The sequence below is a fragment of the Coregonus lavaretus genome, assembly GCF_964263955.1.
Source record: "Coregonus lavaretus genome assembly, chromosome: 6".
NCBI lineage: Eukaryota > Metazoa > Chordata > Actinopteri > Salmoniformes > Salmonidae > Coregonus > Coregonus lavaretus.
The window spans coordinates 55,797,489-55,815,427 of NC_139993.1; the positions used below are offsets into that span (position 1 = coordinate 55,797,489).

A 17,939-nucleotide genomic window follows, 5' to 3' on the forward strand; every position below is an offset into this window, starting at 1 on the left:
GGAAAGGTGGCATCCTATGACGGAGCCACGTTGAAAGTCACTGAGCTCTTAAGTAATTTGAAGGGGTGTCCACATACTTTTGTATATATAGTGTAGATGCTCAACACTACAACTCCAGGTGACGGATATTCCATAATGAGACCTGACCATAGAGAATGATACAGGACTCTAGGGCCCAAAAGCTCATTATAGCATGGGCACTTTCACCATGTTTGAGGACTTTCACCATTTTTAAGTAGTCAACTGGGTGGGTTAAGGAAGAATCACATGATTCCATCTGGGTCATCAGGAGGGATCAGCCAATTCATTATACTCATGAGCAAACATTCCATAACTACAGGTGGCAGTAAATCGCCAGCCTTGGCTTTATACTTGTTCAGACAACACACTACAGGTAACAGTATGTCCCCTTTCAGTTTGTTTGGCAACTCAGAAGTAGTAAAATAAGAAAATTGACTACTGTCATGAGATGGCGGAAGCAGGTGTGGATCTTGGAACTAATGGCGGTGAAAGCGAGGAAATTGGACTATGGTCCACAAGAATGGGAAACGGAGCAAAGTAGTGTTGGAAAACAAAACGTCTAGTTCTGTGAATGTCCCCTTCTATCTTGTAGGAGTGCAGTAAGTTGAGGGGCAGATTGAGTTGCCAAACCTGAGGAATCCATTTGAGCTATCCAAACTGGAGGAAAGAGTGATGGGTAAAGTAAATGCAGTGAGGATTACGAGAAGTGGACTTGTTTTGACTATGTACTTCTGAGGATTAGAAAGGGCTTGTGTTGCGTTGCACCTGATTCAAGAAGGTTGCCGTGTCGTGCGTGGCCCTTCGGAGCAGGGCACCCCTCAAGCGGGTAATATCTGCCGTTTCGTGGGATGTCAATGTGGTAGAAAAAAAAATATCCCTGGAGTGATTGATGCACGTCGGATGAATAGAGTGGTTAATGGAGAGTCCCTCCCTACACAGGTGAAGTTGGGTTATATGATTTACCATGTCAGAGCATTTGTCTCAAGATTGATGCAGTGTGATCGCTGTCTGTAGAAGAAAGAATCCAATCCAAGGTGTGATAGTTGTGGAGAAGATCATATTGAATGTGGTATGAGTATTGATCGTGTGAAATGTTGCAATTGTGGTGGGAACCATGTTGCTACATTTTTGGAATGCCCAACGATGGTGAAGGAGAATAAGGTGGGTAAAGTCAGGGCCAACTAGGACTTTGTAGTCTTCATGGCTATGGTGATCAACAGCACTGCCGAAGTGGAGAAAAAGTCCAGAAAGATGGACACCATTATGGATGCAGTAGAGCGGTTTCTGGGATTGGAGGAATTCTCAGTGAAGGAGTTACATGAAAGGCTGTTACGAGCCATACTAACATCTCAGGCCCAGAGCCTTTGACGGATGGAAGAAGTGAGAGTTAGTTTTTTGTTTTGGTCAACATACTATTTTTAAAATTGTGAGGAGTAAGTCATTTTTTCCCCATCAAGTATGGTTTTCTTTTTAATTTGAATCCAGAAGTGGGCGGCAATACAACTTTTTGGATGTAGTCCGCCATAAAACTCCACCGAAGAAGAAAATTGACTAATTCAAAATGGAGATGGCCTCAATGTAGCTGCCCATGCTCTCACAGACGCCATAATAGGACAGATACAATGACGCAATGTCTATCTAAGTCTATGGTCCCGACTCTCTAGGGTGCAAAACATTTAGCAACCCCACTAACAGAAAATAATCACTGTGGCTGTTGTCACTCAAGTCTGAAAACATGACGTCACATTGCATTTGGTATCTGGCTGCCTTCATTCAGCATATCATGAATTCCCCTGGTGGCCCATCACACCGTGGGCTCAACCAAACGACACACCGTGGGCTCAATCAAACGACACACCGTGGGCTCAACCAAACGACACACCGTGGGCTCAACCAAACGACACACCGTGGGCTCAACCAAACGACACACCGTGGGCTCAACCAAACGACACACCGTGGGCTCAACCAAACGACACACCGTGGGCTCAACCAAACGACACACCGTGGGCTCAACCAAACGACACACCGTGGGCTCAACCAAACGACACACCGTGGGCTCAACCAATCCCTGATTGGCAGATGAGTGACAACCCTGATTAGAAGCACCTGCTGCTCATCTGTTCTTTACAAATGCTGTTTTGAATTAAAATGGTACCTACACCCTGAACGTCTGTATGCTATCCCTGATGCAGTGAAAATAATACATTACATTGAATAATGAAGTAAGCTTTATGCAACATCTTTTTGAGTGCGGACCCATTACACCTTTTTGTTTGTCTCAACCAAACTACACACCGTGGGCTCAACCAAACTACAAAGACTCAGTCCTCCTTTGAGTCCTTTCATGTTGTCCAAAGGCAGGAGGATTAAAGAACTGTATCCCCCTTTATTAATAGGGTTGCATTTTCACCCCATTCCCTACATAGTGCACTACTTTTGACCAGAACGCGTTCTACACATTTAGAGTTGTAAGAGTGACCCTAGGCTCACTGTGACTGGTCTCTGGTACATGCCTGCTAGGCTACAGCTGAGCATCATTAGGGCTAGGACAGGACAGAACAGGCAGCGTCAAGTCTCCATCATTATCGTTACCATCCTCCTCCTCTTACAGCTGAGTATCGTTAGGGCTGGAACAGAACGGTACAGGGTGAATGTGGCATGCAGCGTCAAGTCTTCATGACTTCTTCTCCTCATCCTCCCCCTTCATCGTTAGGACAGGTGAGGGTGTACAGTATGTCTTCGTCATCATCATCATCAGTACCACCTTCCTCTTCCTACTCCTCACAGCTGAGCTCACTCCATCCCTCATTCCACCCCCCCCAAAAAAAAACTTTGGCCTTCTGGTTCTGCTTTGGTGGTGGCGGTGCTTCCATCCAGGTGGCAACGTTACAAAAGGGAGAGGGAGTCAGCACTGGAGACATGTTTTTTCCGGAAAACAGAGAGAAAGGAAGGAGGTGGGTATAGATGGAGGGTTGAAAAAATGAGAATTGTGTGCAGAACTGGCAAAACATCCAATGAAAATGTGCTTATGAATTTCCATTTGGATGTGGGCAGAAGGGGCGGGTGGGGGAGGTAAGGGGGCAGGCAGGCAGCAGTGGGGAGTTGGCTGGGCTGGGGAGGGTGTGAGGGGGGGCAGGCCAAGCAGGCAGTAGTGGGGGTTGGTTGGGGAGGGGATTCCCTATGCAGGTGTAGAGCTATTCCATCCCCCTCTAGGCTGCTGAGGAATGTTTGCTTGGGCTTGGCAGAGACTGGGCTTGGTGGAAGAGGGGGAATGGAGGGGGGTAAGTCAGAGGAGGAACACCAGGTGTTTGGGGATTGTTCTGCCTTGACGGCGAATGGAAACTATTTTATCTGCTGGAAAAAGGGATGGGCCGGGCTGTGTAGGCGCGTGCATGCACCTCAGGCTGGGTCAGGATTACATACCAGGAATATGTGGTATCATTCACTCACTGTCAGTGATAAAAGTGAAGAGATGGCACAGAGGAACACGACAAGCACTTTCCATACAGACAAAATGGGTAGATGGTGGGAGGATGACATGTCATGTTGAGTAAGACTAGCTTGTGTTTACATACTGCCTGACTGCACAGTGAGAGCATGGCATAGGTCTGTCAGCTTGTCTCCCCGTCTGTTGGCCTGTGTGTCTGTTTGCTTGTCTCCCCGTCTGTTGGCCTGTGTGTCTGTTTGCTTGTCTCCCCGTCTGTTGGCCTGTGTGTCTGTTTGCTTGTCTCCCCGTCTGTTGGCCTGTGTGTCTGTTTGCTTGTCTCCCCGTCTGTTGGCCTGTGTGTCTGTTTGCTTGTCTCCCCGTCTGTTGGCCTGTGTGTCTGTTTGCTTGTCTCCCCGTCTGTTGGCCTGTGTGTCTGTCTGCTTGTCTCCCCGTCTGTTGGCCTGTGTGTCTGTTTGCTTGTCTCCCCGTCTGTTGGCCTGTGTGTCTGTTTGCTTGTCTCCCCGTCCGTTGGCCTGTGTGTCTGTCTGCTTGTCTCCCCGTCTGTTGGCCTGTGTGTCTGTCAGCTTGTCTCCCCGTCTGTTGGCCTGTCAGTCTGTCAGCTTGTCTCCCCGTCTGTTGGCCTGTCTGTTTGCTTGCTTGTCTCCCCGTCTGTCGGCCTGTCAGTCTGTCTGCTTGTCTCCCTGTCTGTTGGCCTGTCTGTCTGTCTGTTTGCTTGTCCCCCCCGTCCGTCTGTCGGTCCCCCCGCCTGTCAGTCTGTCTGTGTGGGTCGATGGGGCCTAAAACACAAACTCCAGAAGCAGTCACTGTCAGCTTACATGGTCTGCAGAAATAAGTCAAGTTCATCAAGAAATGTCAAGTTCAAACCCACTTCAAATTGCATTCCTGCTTACTTTCCAGCCATGCTACTCTTCATGCAAATCCACCTGCAAGAGGCCCAACACCGTAGCAAAAATAAATAAAAAAGACTGATAACTCAGCTATTGAACGACCAAAACGCCAACAAACATTCTAGTTAGACTTGTTGTTGCTAAGGACAAATCTAGGTTCCTACAAATCTCTTGTTGCTTTCAACAACCCAGTGGGGAATGGGCTTGGAAGAAGAGTAATCAAACACACCAGATTTCTGAATTCTGCAGCAGAACAGCTTGTGATCAGTGTGGTTTTGAAGCCTCTGGAAGTAATATTGTGTGCTCTACATTCATTCATTAATTATTTTGCTTGTCTGGAAGACAAAATGTTGAATTTGAACAACCTAAAAACCTCAGAGCACTGGAAATAACAGTGTTTCAACCTGTGTGTGCGTAAATTATTAAAATCTAGTGTGTGTGTGGAGCATAGTGTAGAAGTGAACTCCTATCAGTCGGAAGCAGGTCATCTCTCATCATGTCTCAAGTGGCCAGCCTTATTCTCACCAGTCATATCACTGGCCAGCACTAAGACAACCCTTATCAAACACAAACCCATGGCAACCACAGTTCCAAGGTCTCTTTGTCTAAGTTCTGTTGCCATGACAAACTTTATTATCAAGGTTCTATATTTTGCACTGTATAACAAACAAGAGTGTAACAACTGGCCTCCATAATATGTAATATGAAAACATATTGAAGCCTTGAAGCTCTGACCCATAACATATCTACCAACGCAGTGACCTCACACTGTAATCATTTCTAAAATAAAGCTCTGAGATGGAGGGAAAATGCAGATAGAAGAAGTATGTGTGCCCAAACAAACTGCCAACAAGGATACCTCCAACAACAATATGGTGTTTATCAAACTTGGGTTGCAGTTATACAAGTCACCTAATGGCTGGCTCGGTAGCTGGTTATCAGGCAGCTATGAGCTGCTACCAATGATGTGTATGGCTGCTATACCCTGTCTAATGAAATTGTTTTCAAGGTTCTGGGGGCATGGGGTGGCAATGGCATTATGCAAAAACACAGCCATGGCATACAGAGGCAGCTGCAGTGAATATCATTGCATTGCCATTTCAGAAGGTGCCTTTATCTCCCACAAAGAAAAGTGAAACTAGACAGCGCCAATGCACTGGTATGTTTGTGTGTGTGTGTGTGTGTGTGTGGGGGGGGCGTCCTTCATATCCCCAGTGACTTGTACTATACCAAAGTATCTATTGCTAGTAAGTAACAGTTCTGTTTTCCATCCAGTAAAGTAGAACAAAGGGGTAGAAAGATGAGACATTTGCCAAGTTGACTCTTCAGCAGAGAAGAGAACAAAACATTGACAAGCTTCTTCTTGAGGAGAGAAGAGAACAAAACATTTCCAAACCACACTTCAATTCAAATTATTACATAAAAATAACAAAAGTAACTGGTCTGTTTGCAAGCCAGTGAAGCCACAAATAATCATCTGACCTTTGAACAAGAACACAGGGTGAGTTGACAGAGGGTGCATCCAAAATGGCACTATTCCATGCATAGTGCACTACTTTAAAAAGTAGTGCACTATAGTAGGGAATAGGGTGTTATTTTAGCAGCACAAGGGAAAGTGCCCTGTAATGTAGTGCTACAGCATGTACCTCCTCCTTCCACCCTAACAAATACTCCACACGCTCTGCCAACCATTACATATCTGTACCACCGGTTGATTTGGTTTGCAAAGTAGCGCAGGCCTGTAATTTCTAGTTAAACCCTTTATAGTGTACCCTCAACCTGTTTTTGACATCAGTCACCAGGGAGAGGCAGGCAGGATAAAAGCCTCTATAACCGGCCGCCAATTATGATCCCCCCGCTCTGGCTGTGTGTGTGTGTAATGATTGCCTTTCTCTGGCAGTATGAGTACGCAGCACTAATATGTCGCTAACCATCTGCAGTCACACTGCTCAAACATCTGCTTATTATATTTAATGCACCAAGTATATTCTCAAACCCATTTTCTCCTGCTGTGCTGTTTAGTTGATACCCTTAGTCCCAGTCTGTTTAGTTGATACCCTTAGTCCCAGTCTGTTTAGTTGATACCCTTAGTCCCAGTCTGTTTAGTTGATACCCTTAGTCCCAGTCTGTTTAGTTGATACCCTTAGTCCCAGTCTGTTTAGTTGATACCCTTAGTCCCAGTCTGTTTAGTTGATACCCTTAGTCCCAGTCTGTTTAGTTGATACCCTTAGTCCCAGTCTGTTTAGTTGATACCCTTAGTCCCAGTCTCTGTTTAGTTGATACCCTTAGTCCCAGTCTCTGTTTAGTTGATACCCTTTGTCCCAGTCTGTTTAGTTGATACCCTTAGTCCCAGTCTCTGTTTAGTTGATACCCTTTGCATGATATTTAGGATGCAACCACTAACCATAACCATTTAGTTATCAGTAATGTTATTTCTATGGATGTAACCCTAAATGATAAATGTAATCCTCCACCAGTGTTCCATGTAAAAGCAGATACTAGGCTATGTCTTCCTGGAAGAGAAAGGAGCCTGGCTACTCTGCTCCTCTTCTTACATAATGCTGTCTCACCTTCTGGCAATAACGCACACATTAGAACTGCAAAACACCAGCGAGAGACTGGACTGAGAGGCATTATATTCAGAATGTAAAAGAGTGGACTGGCTAACTAACTTTGTTCAGGGGCAGTTCTGATTGACATTACAGAGGGCACATTTTTATTTATAGTGAACTTGTGGGTTAAATGTTTGTTTCCTTCCATGCGGGGGGCGGAAGCAGAAATAGCAGAACGATGTCCCTTCAGGAAAAGTTGTCAAATATGGAAAGACGGGACCACCTGCAGCACAGGAAATCCAGGAAAATGGAAAAGGAAAGAGAAATGGAGGGACTGGGGAAAGAAGGGAAACACGTCTGGGCTTAGAGCTATGGCGGGCCTCTTACACTCAAATGAGTGGTGGGGTAGCAGGTTGCTATAGAAACACACAGTCCAGTGAATCATCACAAGTAGGAAGTTATGATGCCCCCAGAGGCCAGGACATACGGACAGGTTTGGTTTAGCCTACATAGCCGGTCAAAGGGCTACAGGCAGCAATACATTACCCCACACCAGTAACTTATCAAATGTTGCTGCCTGAGCTGACACACACTAAATTGATCTGTAAGACCTTTTAAAGACTGAACAGCACATGCCAGGTATACAGAGTTGAGTAGTGCCTTCATAAACATGCAGAGGACTGATGCCCCACAGATACATAACCTTTAAAACAACAGTGTTGTTGTATGAGAGGACTGGTGAAAACTTAACAAGAGCGCCATCCTGTGGCAGAGACAAACACTTCTACGATCTCAAAACATGAGGCTCCTCAACCACCTGACTTCCATTCCCTACATAGAACAGATCATTTTTGACACGTGTGAAAGGTGTTTTGCAGTCACATTCTTCTCAAGGCTTAAACACTCATTCATTTCAACTAGCCCAAATGGGCCCCTTCATCCATCCATGGTATTTATTTGTTGATTTGTCAGGGACCATGTACAACATGCCACTGCACCGGATTTAGCTAGATACACTATATATATACACACAGTGCATTCGGAAAGTATTCAGACCCTTTGACTTTTTCCACATTTTCTTACATTACAGCCTTATTCTAAAATGGATTAAAATGATTTCCCCCCTCAATCTACACACAATACCCCATAATTACAATGCGAAAACAGGTTTAGACATTTTTGCAAATGTAGTATTCAGACCCATTGCTATGAGACTCGAAATAGAGCTCAGGTGCATCCTGTTTCCATTGATCATCCTTGAGTTTCTACAACTTGGAGTCCATCTGTGGTAAATTCAATTGATTGGACATGATTTGGAAAGGCGCACACCTGTCTCGATAAGGTCCCACAGTTGACAGTGCATGTCAGAGCAAAAACCAAGCTATGAGGTTGAAGGAATTGTCCGTAGAGCTCCGAGACAGGACTGGGTCGAGGCACAGATCTGGGGAAGGGTACCAAAAAAAGTCTGCAGCATTGAAGGTCCCCAAGAACACAGTGGCCTCCATCATTCTTAAATGGAAGAAGTTTGTAACCACCAAGACTCTTCCTAGAACAGGCCGCCCGGCCAAACTGAGCAATCGGGGGAGAAGGGCCTTCGTCAGGGAGGTGACCAAGAACCCGATGGTCACTCTGACAAAGCTCCAGAGTTCCTCTGTGGAGATGGGAGAACCTTCCAGAAGGACAACCATCTCTGCAGCACTCCACCAATCACGCCTTTATGGTAGAGTGGCCAGACGGAAGCCACTCCTCAGTAAAAAGGTACATGAAAGCCCACTTGGAGTTTGCCAAAAAGCACCTTAGATTCTCTGGTCTGATGAAATCAAGATTGAACTCTTTGAACTAAATGCCAAGCATCACGTCTGGAGGAAACCTGGCACCATCCTGAGTGGTGCAGTGGTCTAAGGCACTGCATCGCAGTGCTAGCTGTGCCACTAGAGATCCTGGTTCGAATCCAGGCTCTTTTGCAGCTGGCCGCGACCGGGAGACTCATGGGCAGTGCACAATTGGCCTAGCGTTGTCCAGGGTAGGGGAGGGAATGGCCGGCAGGGATGTAGCTCAGTTGATAGAGCATGGCGTTTGCAATGCCAGGGTTGTGGGTTCGCTTCCCACGGGGGACCAGTATGAAAAATATATATATATGTATTCACTAACTGTAAGTCGCTCTGGATAAGAGCGTCTGCTAAATGACTAAAATGTAAATGTAAATGTAAATGTGAAGCATGGTGGTGGCAGCATCTTGCTGTGGGGACGTTTTTCAGCGGCAGGGACTGGGAGACTAGTCAGGATCGAGGGAAAGATGAACAGAGCAAAGTACAGAGAGATCCTTGATGAAAACCTGCTCCAGAGCACTCAGGACATCAGACTGGGATGACCGTTCACCTTCCAACAGGACAACGACCCTAAGCACACAGCCAAGACAATGCAGGAGTGGCTTCGGGACAAGTCTCTGAATATCCTTGAGTGGCCCAGCCAGAGCCCAGACTTGAACCCGATCAAAGATCTCTGGAGAGACCTGAAAATAGCTGTGCAGCGACGCTCCCCATCCAACCTGACAGAGCTTGAGAGGATCTGCAGAGAAGAATGGGAGAAACTCCCCAAATACAGGGGTGCCAAGCTTGTAGCGCCATACCCAAGAAGGGGCTGAATACTAGTAAATATTAAAGTTGTATTTTTATAAATTTGCAAACATTTCTAACATCCTGTTTTTGCTTTGTCATTATGGGGTATTGTGTGTAGATTGATGAGGGGAAAAAATTATGTAATCAATTTTAGAATTAGGCTGTAACGTAACAAAATGTGGAAAAAGTCAAGGGGTCTGAATACTTTCTGTATTTGGCTATTTAAGCCACACCTGTTGCTGACAGGTGTATAAAATCGAGCACACCGCCATGCAATCTCCATAGACAAACAGACAGTAGAATGGCCTTATTGAAGAGCTCAGTGACTTTCGACGTGGCAGTCATAGGATGCCACCTTTCCAACAAGTCAGTTGGTCAAATTTCTGCCCTGCTAGAGCTGCCCCGGTCAATTGTAAGCGCTGCTATTGTGAAGTGGAAATGTCTAGGAGCAACAACGGCTCAGCCGCGAAGTGGAATGCCACACAACGTCAGCACAAGAACTGCTTGTCATGAGCTTCATGAAATGGGTTTCCATGGCCGAGCAGCCGCACACAAGCCTAAGATCACCATGCGCAATGCCAAGCGTCGGTTGGACTGGTGTAAAACTTAACAAGAGCGCCATCCTGTGGCAGAGACAAACACTTCTCCGATCTCAAAACACATGAGGATCCTCAACCACCTGACTGAATATAGAAGTTGTTGTTTTTTGTGGGTTTCGGATTTAGGTCAAAGGGCCACCTGTATGTTTAGAGGTCCTCTTACAGAGGGGAAGCAAACACTGCCTTGCTTTCACTGAGCCAAAAACAACTGTTACAAAACACGTTAGTAAGTTGTGCTCTACTGAACATGGCCCTGATGTCTGGGAGGAACTTACTTCTTGAGACAGATGGTGGAGTTCTCTCTGCTCTTGGTGAATGTGTTGGGAAGGAACCTCAACGTGATGTTCAGCCTCCTCGCCTGGGCTGTCAGTCTCTTAGCCTGGAGAGAGAGAGGGGGGTGAGAGAGATAGGAGGGAATGAGAGAGAGCGAGCGAGAGCATTCCATAAACAAACGTCTGTGCTTACCTACCTGGTTATGCAACTGGTAAATTCACAAATAAATCCTCAATCAATAGAAATTATGGAAGAATGCCACCGCCCAGACAGACATTCACATTACTTGCCAGACAGACTTTTCCCCCCTCTTTTGCTAAGAAGAATCAGTCTTATTTTGATAGATTTGTGACCACTGAACCAGACCGAAGCAAAAACACATTACCTCAAGCCATCATATAAAACTCTGCATGTTATAGTCTTAAATTAATCCAGGTAAGGGACTGGGCTGGCAGACTGTCGCTCTCTGAAAGTGCCATTTTCAATGAATGTCTGTCTGTGGTTATGAGTCTGTGGTTATGGGCTCCAGCTCAGCTCAAACCACATAGTTACCTGAAGAGCCATGTAGGCACGGAGAGCAAACCCAAAACCACACAATTTAATCATATAAAGAATTAATTTCCAAAAAAAGAGATTTAGTGAGGCAAGTTGTTAGAAATGCTCTAGTGTGTACCGAAACACTAAGAGATTATGAAAATAGAAATCAATATTGCGGTGAAGACAACCATAACACTCTCTCCGAGTCTTTCTGGCGAGAGCCCGATAGAAGGAAACACCAGCCTACTGTGTCTCACTGTCTGTCTCACTGTCTGTCTCACTGTCAAACTTGTGGTTGATCTGGTGAGTTTCTCTCTCACTATGTAAAGCATTTTGTCTGATATATAAATATATCACAAATCCAATAACATACATTCAATCAATTAAATGAGAGGTGGTGGATGAATGACTTACTCTAAAGTTAACAGGAGGGCCGCGGACCAGGGAATCTCTGTTGGCGCTGTCTGCCATCCTCCCCGTGTCCTCCAGGAACCTGTAGTCTAGCAGGGCCACAAAGGAGACCACAGTTACACACAATTTAATGAATCTTTGTTTAGCCAGGATAGTCCATTCACTCAGCAACAATCATCACTGATTTCCAGGTAGTCCTGCCATCCACAAACCTTGGACGGTTACACGCATGCATGCACACAGCAGGGGGAGTGTCTCACCGCTGAGTAGGTTCATGTCATCCATCTTGCAGAGGGCCACGAAGGCAGTCTTGTCTCGAACTCCACTGCATCCTGACTCCTCTTTGTGCTTCTTCACACAAGGCAAGCTAGGGGACAAAAAATAAAGAAATAAGAGGACATTTATAATATAACATTTCATCAAAGTATGCTCTTTTGGTACACTCAGCACTAGAACTATAGCAAGAAAATAAGCTATGTAGAGGTTTTGGTTCAGCCATGAACTTTGAACACAACAGATTGATACAGTATCCAAGTCAGCTCCGGCTGTCCAAACACAAAGCATCCATTTAGGCACTTTGTAGAATACAAACTCTGCAATTTTCTTAGTAAATTGACTACTTAGAACTAAGTACCTCATTTTGAATTCAACTCACGCGAACCAGTGTTGCATAACAGCAGGTCTGGAAAAAGGCAAACCAGAACCCTGTCTTTCACTATGGGCAGAGTTGCATCATGCAAGCAGAAGACTGGGAATGGAGGGCAGAAGACTGGGGATGGAGGGCAGAAGACTGGGGATGGAGGGCAGAAGACTGGGGATGGAGGGCAGAAGACTGGGGATGGAGGGCAGAAGACTGGGGATGGAGGGCAGAAGGATGGACGGCAGAAGGATGTACAGAGGAGTAAATCAGTGTGGAGATGTCTCACTGCATGCTGGGAAATGTCTGTGTGCCACTGAAGGAAGACCCTTCCCTTCCTCTCCTATGACAGATTGAAATCCTCTGCGTCTACGTCTGTCACCTGGGACTCACTGTGTGCGGAGTGATTGGGTATGGAGACTATAAAGGAGTAAGGCCTATAACTGGTTTCCACTAGCTAGTTTATATTATTAGCTAACCCCTAGGTCCACAAATGTACATTTTCATTATTTGACCTAGGCTAATAATGTACAACATGCCACTGCACCGGATTTAGCTAGATCCACTATATATACACACAGTGCATTTGGAAAGTATTCAGACCCCTTGACCTTTTACACATTTTCTTACATTACAGCCATATTCTAACATGGATTAAAATGATTTTTTCCCCCCTCATCAATCTACACACAACACCCCATAATTACAATGCGAAAACAGGTTTAGAAATTTTTGCAAGTGTAGTATTCAGACCCTTTGCTATGAGACTCGAAATTGAGCTCAGGTGCATCCTGTTTCCATTGATCATCCTTGAGATGTTTCTACAACTTGATTGGAGTCCATCTGTGGTAAATTCAATTGATTGGACATGATTCGGAAAGGCACACACCTGTCTATATAAGGTCCCACAGTTGACAGTGCATGTCAGAGCAAAAACCAAGCTATGAGGTTGAAGGAATTGTCCGTAGAGCTCCGAGACAGGATTGGGTCGAGGCACAGATCTGAGGAAGGGTACCAAAAAATTTCCGCAGCATTGAAGGTCCCCAAGAACACAGTGGCCTCCATCATTCTGAGCTCGCCACCATTGGACTCTGGAGCAGTGGAAACGCGTTCTCTGGAGTGATGAATCACGCTTCACCATCCCGCAGTCTGACAGACGAATCTGGGTTTGGCAGATGCCAGGAGAACGCTACCTGCCCGAATGTATAGTGCCAACTGTAAAGTTTGGTGGAGGAGGAATAAGGGTCTAGGGCTGTTTTACATGGTTCGGGCTAGGCCCCTTAGTTCTAGTGAAGGGAAATCTTAACATTACAGCATACAATGACATTCTAGACGATTCTGTGCTTCCAACATTGTGGCAACAGTTTGGGGAAGGCCCTTTCTGTTTCAGCATGATAATGCCTGTGTGCACAAAGCGAGGTCCATACAGAAATCTAGTGGAAAGCCTTCCCAGAAGAGTGGAGGCTGTTATAGCAGCAAAGGGGGGACCAACTCAATATTAATGGAATTTTGGAATGATATGTTCGACGAGCAGGTGTCCACATACTTTTGGTCATGTAGTGTAGCTAATTTTAATCTGTAGTCCCATTTTCATCCGTGGTAGGATTGCGGTATCTAAAAGAAACGTCCATAATAATGTCAAGGGATCTTGATTGGTTTTCTCTAGGGCCTAGTTTATTTTAATGAACAGTTGGGATGTGATCCAAACACAGACATTCACAAATCACAATCCACTTCAGACACTTGCTGACAGAGAGGTACTTGGCCGGGGGCTCTCAGACCATCTCCACAAACTATCTGAGGAATGGCAAAACAATGGGGAGACGTTAGAAACGTGCAAATTACCTCTTTCAAATCTTATTGAGATGTGCAGGTGCAATTTTGATAGTGCCATTCAGACTGACATTAAAAGCTGAAAGGTATTTCAAAGTAGGCTTCACTTGCTTTCTGGGACTTGGATTTGATAGCTTCATACCACGGCCGAGAAGAATCACCTGGACATGTCCATCCATCAAAAATACCATTGTCTTACTCGCACATACCTTCACACTACACATACCTACACGGACAGTGCTCAAGAATAGACTACCTTCACATTTTTGTTACATAGCCTAGGCCTAATCAAAGGATTTTCAGCTTTACTGTTGTCTTGGCTGTAGAAGGGTTACCCAATCCATTTCTGACCTTGGAGGTGGTGCAGTCTAGCCCACCACCAAATCACTGACATTATTATGTTATAAAAACCTGAAGAGAAATTGGTTCCATCTTGATATTAAAATAAGTAGAGAATGTTGTTAAACACCTGGGGAGATAGGTTCAGCCCCAAATGGCACCCTTTTCCCTGTATAGTAGACTACTTTTGACCAGGGCCCGATAGACTCTGGTCAAAAGTACTGCCCAAGTAGCGCAATAGGCCTATAGGGAATAAGGAGCCATTTGGGATACATACAGCCATAGTCTTGTAAACAGCTTGAGTTTTAAGAAGGAGACGAGGAGAAAGGACACGAGGAATATAGAATTGAGAGCTTTCCATTGTCTTTCCCATCAGTGCAGATGATTAAAGGGAGAGCAAGCCACTTTATACTATTGAGATGCACCAGATGTCTCTCCTCTTACCTGCATGATTGTTTGAGACAGCCGGGACATCTATAATTCGCCTCTTCAGAGCCACACACACCACAACTGTAGAGATTAAATGAGAAGTCATGTTCAACAAACACTCAACATCACCAGCCTCAAAGGGGCGTGGACATCACAGCACGTGGGTACCCATGTGCTTTCCTGATAGCTTGTTATTTTAGCTACAAACATAACCAGCCACAATTATTTTACATACATTCAGAGACACAGTAAGGTAAGCTAGTAGTAATCACTATGGCTAGGTAAGCTAGCTTTCTGTGTTATTGAGCTAGCCACCATCTAGCCCACCAAGCGTTAGCTTAGCTAGCTAGCTGCCTTCCTAATTACCTTGACAGGGATATTTTTCTTTTCTTTCCTTTGAGTTCGTCTCCCAGACTGTCATTCTCGACTTGGCTTTCAGCAGCTGCGACTGTATCCACTGAAGGCAGCATACTTGCACACAAACGTGTACGAATTTATATAAGTTACTGTCTCGCAGCTCTGTTTCAATCAAAGCGGTCTGAAGTTTACCGTCTTCCGCTTCACGTGGAGAAAATATGTGACGGATGTATTCCGGTTTGGCTTGACAAAGCACAAAAGCGCCCCCTCGTGTTGGTATTCATGTAATATAGGACATTTGATGTGTGGAAGATCTCTCTCGCTCTATTCAATTATCTCTCTATCATATGCTGCATATCAGTCTGCCAGCCAGCCTCTTTCTCTCTTACGCTGCGTGTGTGTGTGTAGGCCGATGTATTTCAATAGGAGCTGTGTTGTTCTGAGGACTGAAGCTGACCATTTTAAAACTAAAGCCATTCTAACCCATATTGACCAGGCCCAGGGGAGATGAAAAGACAATAACGAAATATGCATTGTTTTTCTTGTATCTTTGTTGGGAGGAGACAAATGCAACAGTCTCCAAGGCGGGTCAAACAAGAGCAAACATCTTGAAACCAAACTGTTCTCAGTATCTATCTCAAGAGAAGTCAGCCATTTTGTTTCTCATAGTTTATTTGCTTTGTCCCTATCCATGGGAACACAGGGCTTGTCATGCCATAGCATCTCTGTGAAGTTTAAAGGTCCACGCCAGTATTGTGTTGTCCCTGCTGGTGTTGTCATGGTAATTTAATCAACTTGTGTGTCTTATAAAACATCACATTTTGTAAAGAAGGAAAAGCCCAAGTGATGTTTATATGTAGCCTACACGCATTGTTTTTAATAGGAAATCAGTAACTCTCCTTGTTACCAGTAACTCTCCTTGTTATCAGTATCTATACAGCTTCCAGCGAAGTTTAAATGTTATTGGAACTGGGAGAGCGGGTGTCAAGAATTCAAAACGTTTCAATGAAAAACAGATTTTCAAGTTTGATGCCAGTGGGGCGTGTTGGACTTGGACTTCTCCGAATTTGGAGCGAACAAATAATACAGACTTATGAGTATGGGAAATCTGAAGTTGTACTGTTTATGATAAGTAGCTTTCTCTAATTGCAGTTTTTAACCAGGTCACTGTTGGACTTCAGAAATACTGTTATGAACGTCAACAAAATAACAAGACGGTATTTACTATTTTGGGATTAAAACATTTCATTTATTTAATGTCAACATATTTCATATTTACACAATTTTAACTTTATTCTTCGAGAGCATTTACTTATTTAATTACACTTTTTTCAATGTAACATAACTTAAGAACAAGATCGTTGCTATTTCTGATGTGTTCTGACTCTGGCCTATGCTAGCTGCCAGTATGAGCTATCAATCCCCATTGTAGTGAATGTGAACATATACAATGAACAGTCACATAATGTGTGTACATAGTATACAAATACACATTTTTACATAAATAGTTATTTGGACTAAGTTGGAGTTGACCAAATAGATCTCTGAGAGTATAATTTATTGGGGTACAGTAATGTGAACAAAAACAAAGGATATAAATAATCAACTATATAATGTCAAAATATACACAGGAAAAATGTCTCACAACTCACTGATGTCTCACGCTCTTGTGTCTGTTGCAGCACCAATGATAGGTTACCTCCTACCAAATAAAAATTAAAAGTAAAAGCTAAAAAATGTAATTTATCAACAAATGTTTCATATACATTTCAAATATATTTCAAATAAGTACTCTTACACAGATACAGATCTTGATGTAACCGGTACATACAACTTATAAGGACAAAAAAATTACTTGACACAAGCACCTATACTTAGAAGGCATACAAGCAGGAGGTAGAGCACCATCTTTCAAGGGCTGTGTCCGAAATAGAACCCTATTCCCTATATAGTGCACTAATTTTGAGCTCTATGTGCCCTGGTTAAACCAAGTGCATTACATAGGGAATAGGGTGCCATTTTGGACTTACCCAAGGTGTAAACGTCCAGCTGTGTTGGACAACAGATTCAAACATTAAAAATAAACAAAATGGCGGTCCGAGCTGGCGGTTGACCTTTGATTGAAAATGCAATATGAAATCTCTCACTCTTAATTCACAAGCTATTGCACTCTTATGACGCTTTGGTTGTACAGTATTCCTGTTACAAAGCCCCTAGAGCTTTCCTTCAGATAGCTAGGCCCCTTCTGAGGATGGCTGGAAGGGTGTTTATGGGGGAGAAGGAAGAGGGGGTGGGAGGTACAGTAGGGAGGGAGGTACAGGATTCGAGTTTTAGGAGGGTGTTGTGTGGATGAGCCCTATCCTGAGTTCAGGGACCAACTATCCAACGAACTCAAGCACCTTTTGAAAAACAGAAACAAAACAGACACACTTTACACATTTATTTGACAAATATTGGTATACACTGCTCTCCTGAGCTGGCCTAGTTTCCTGTGGACTGAGTTCTTCCGCAAAAGTCTGCCATCGATTGGACAGGGCGTTTGTCACTCACAAACACTCCATAAAGGGCATCCCAAGTGGGGGAGTAGACCTGACCAACTCTGCTTGGGCTTACAGAGATTCTCTTTGGTTTGGGGAGCAGCCATTTTGGCCTGCTTATGCCATGCTCGGTTTTTTATAGTTTATATTTTGGACAGACAGGCTAGCGATGGATGATGACCTCACAGGAAGCAGACAGGTCCCACTTCGAGGTGGCGCAGGTCGTTGGGCTGTGACGACGGTCGCTCCTGTATATCAATGATGGGGAGCTCGTAGCTGTCCTGAGTATGGAAGAAAAAGCGTGACTGGTGCCAGCTGCCATCTTGGATCTAGAAGGGAAAATATACAATATGAAGTCATTGACACACAATGGACGCCCGTATTCACAAAGAGTCTCAAAGTAGGAGTGTTGATCTAGGATCAGTTTTGCCTTTTAGTTTATAATGAAAAAGATTACATGG

The 17,939-nt window shown here is 44.5% G+C and overlaps 2 protein-coding genes across 2 annotated transcripts in view; both read right to left on the bottom strand.

Annotated features, from left to right (window-relative positions):
* znhit6 (zinc finger HIT-type containing 6) overlaps positions 1 to 15,150 on the bottom strand; it is a 32,856-nt gene extending 17,706 nt beyond the window's left edge. Inside the window, exons 1-5 of the mRNA XM_084164126.1 lie at positions 14,951 to 15,150; positions 14,600 to 14,665; positions 11,607 to 11,713; positions 11,350 to 11,435; positions 10,401 to 10,504 (exon numbers count right to left, since the gene is read on the bottom strand). Coding sequence (XP_084020252.1) covers positions 10,401 to 10,504; positions 11,350 to 11,435; positions 11,607 to 11,713; positions 14,600 to 14,665; positions 14,951 to 15,054 — 467 coding nt within the window. The 5' untranslated portion in view covers positions 15,055 to 15,150. The remainder of the gene's footprint in view (positions 1 to 10,400; positions 10,505 to 11,349; positions 11,436 to 11,606; positions 11,714 to 14,599; positions 14,666 to 14,950) is intronic.
* A 1,022-nt stretch (positions 15,151 to 16,172) lies between these two features.
* col24a1 (collagen type XXIV alpha 1 chain) overlaps positions 16,173 to 17,939 on the bottom strand; it is a gene marked incomplete at its 5' end in the record, with an annotated part of 140,131 nt that continues 138,364 nt past the window's right edge. Inside the window, one exon of the mRNA XM_084163896.1 lies at positions 16,173 to 17,807. Coding sequence (XP_084020022.1) covers positions 17,661 to 17,807 — 147 coding nt within the window. The 3' untranslated portion in view covers positions 16,173 to 17,660. The remainder of the gene's footprint in view (positions 17,808 to 17,939) is intronic.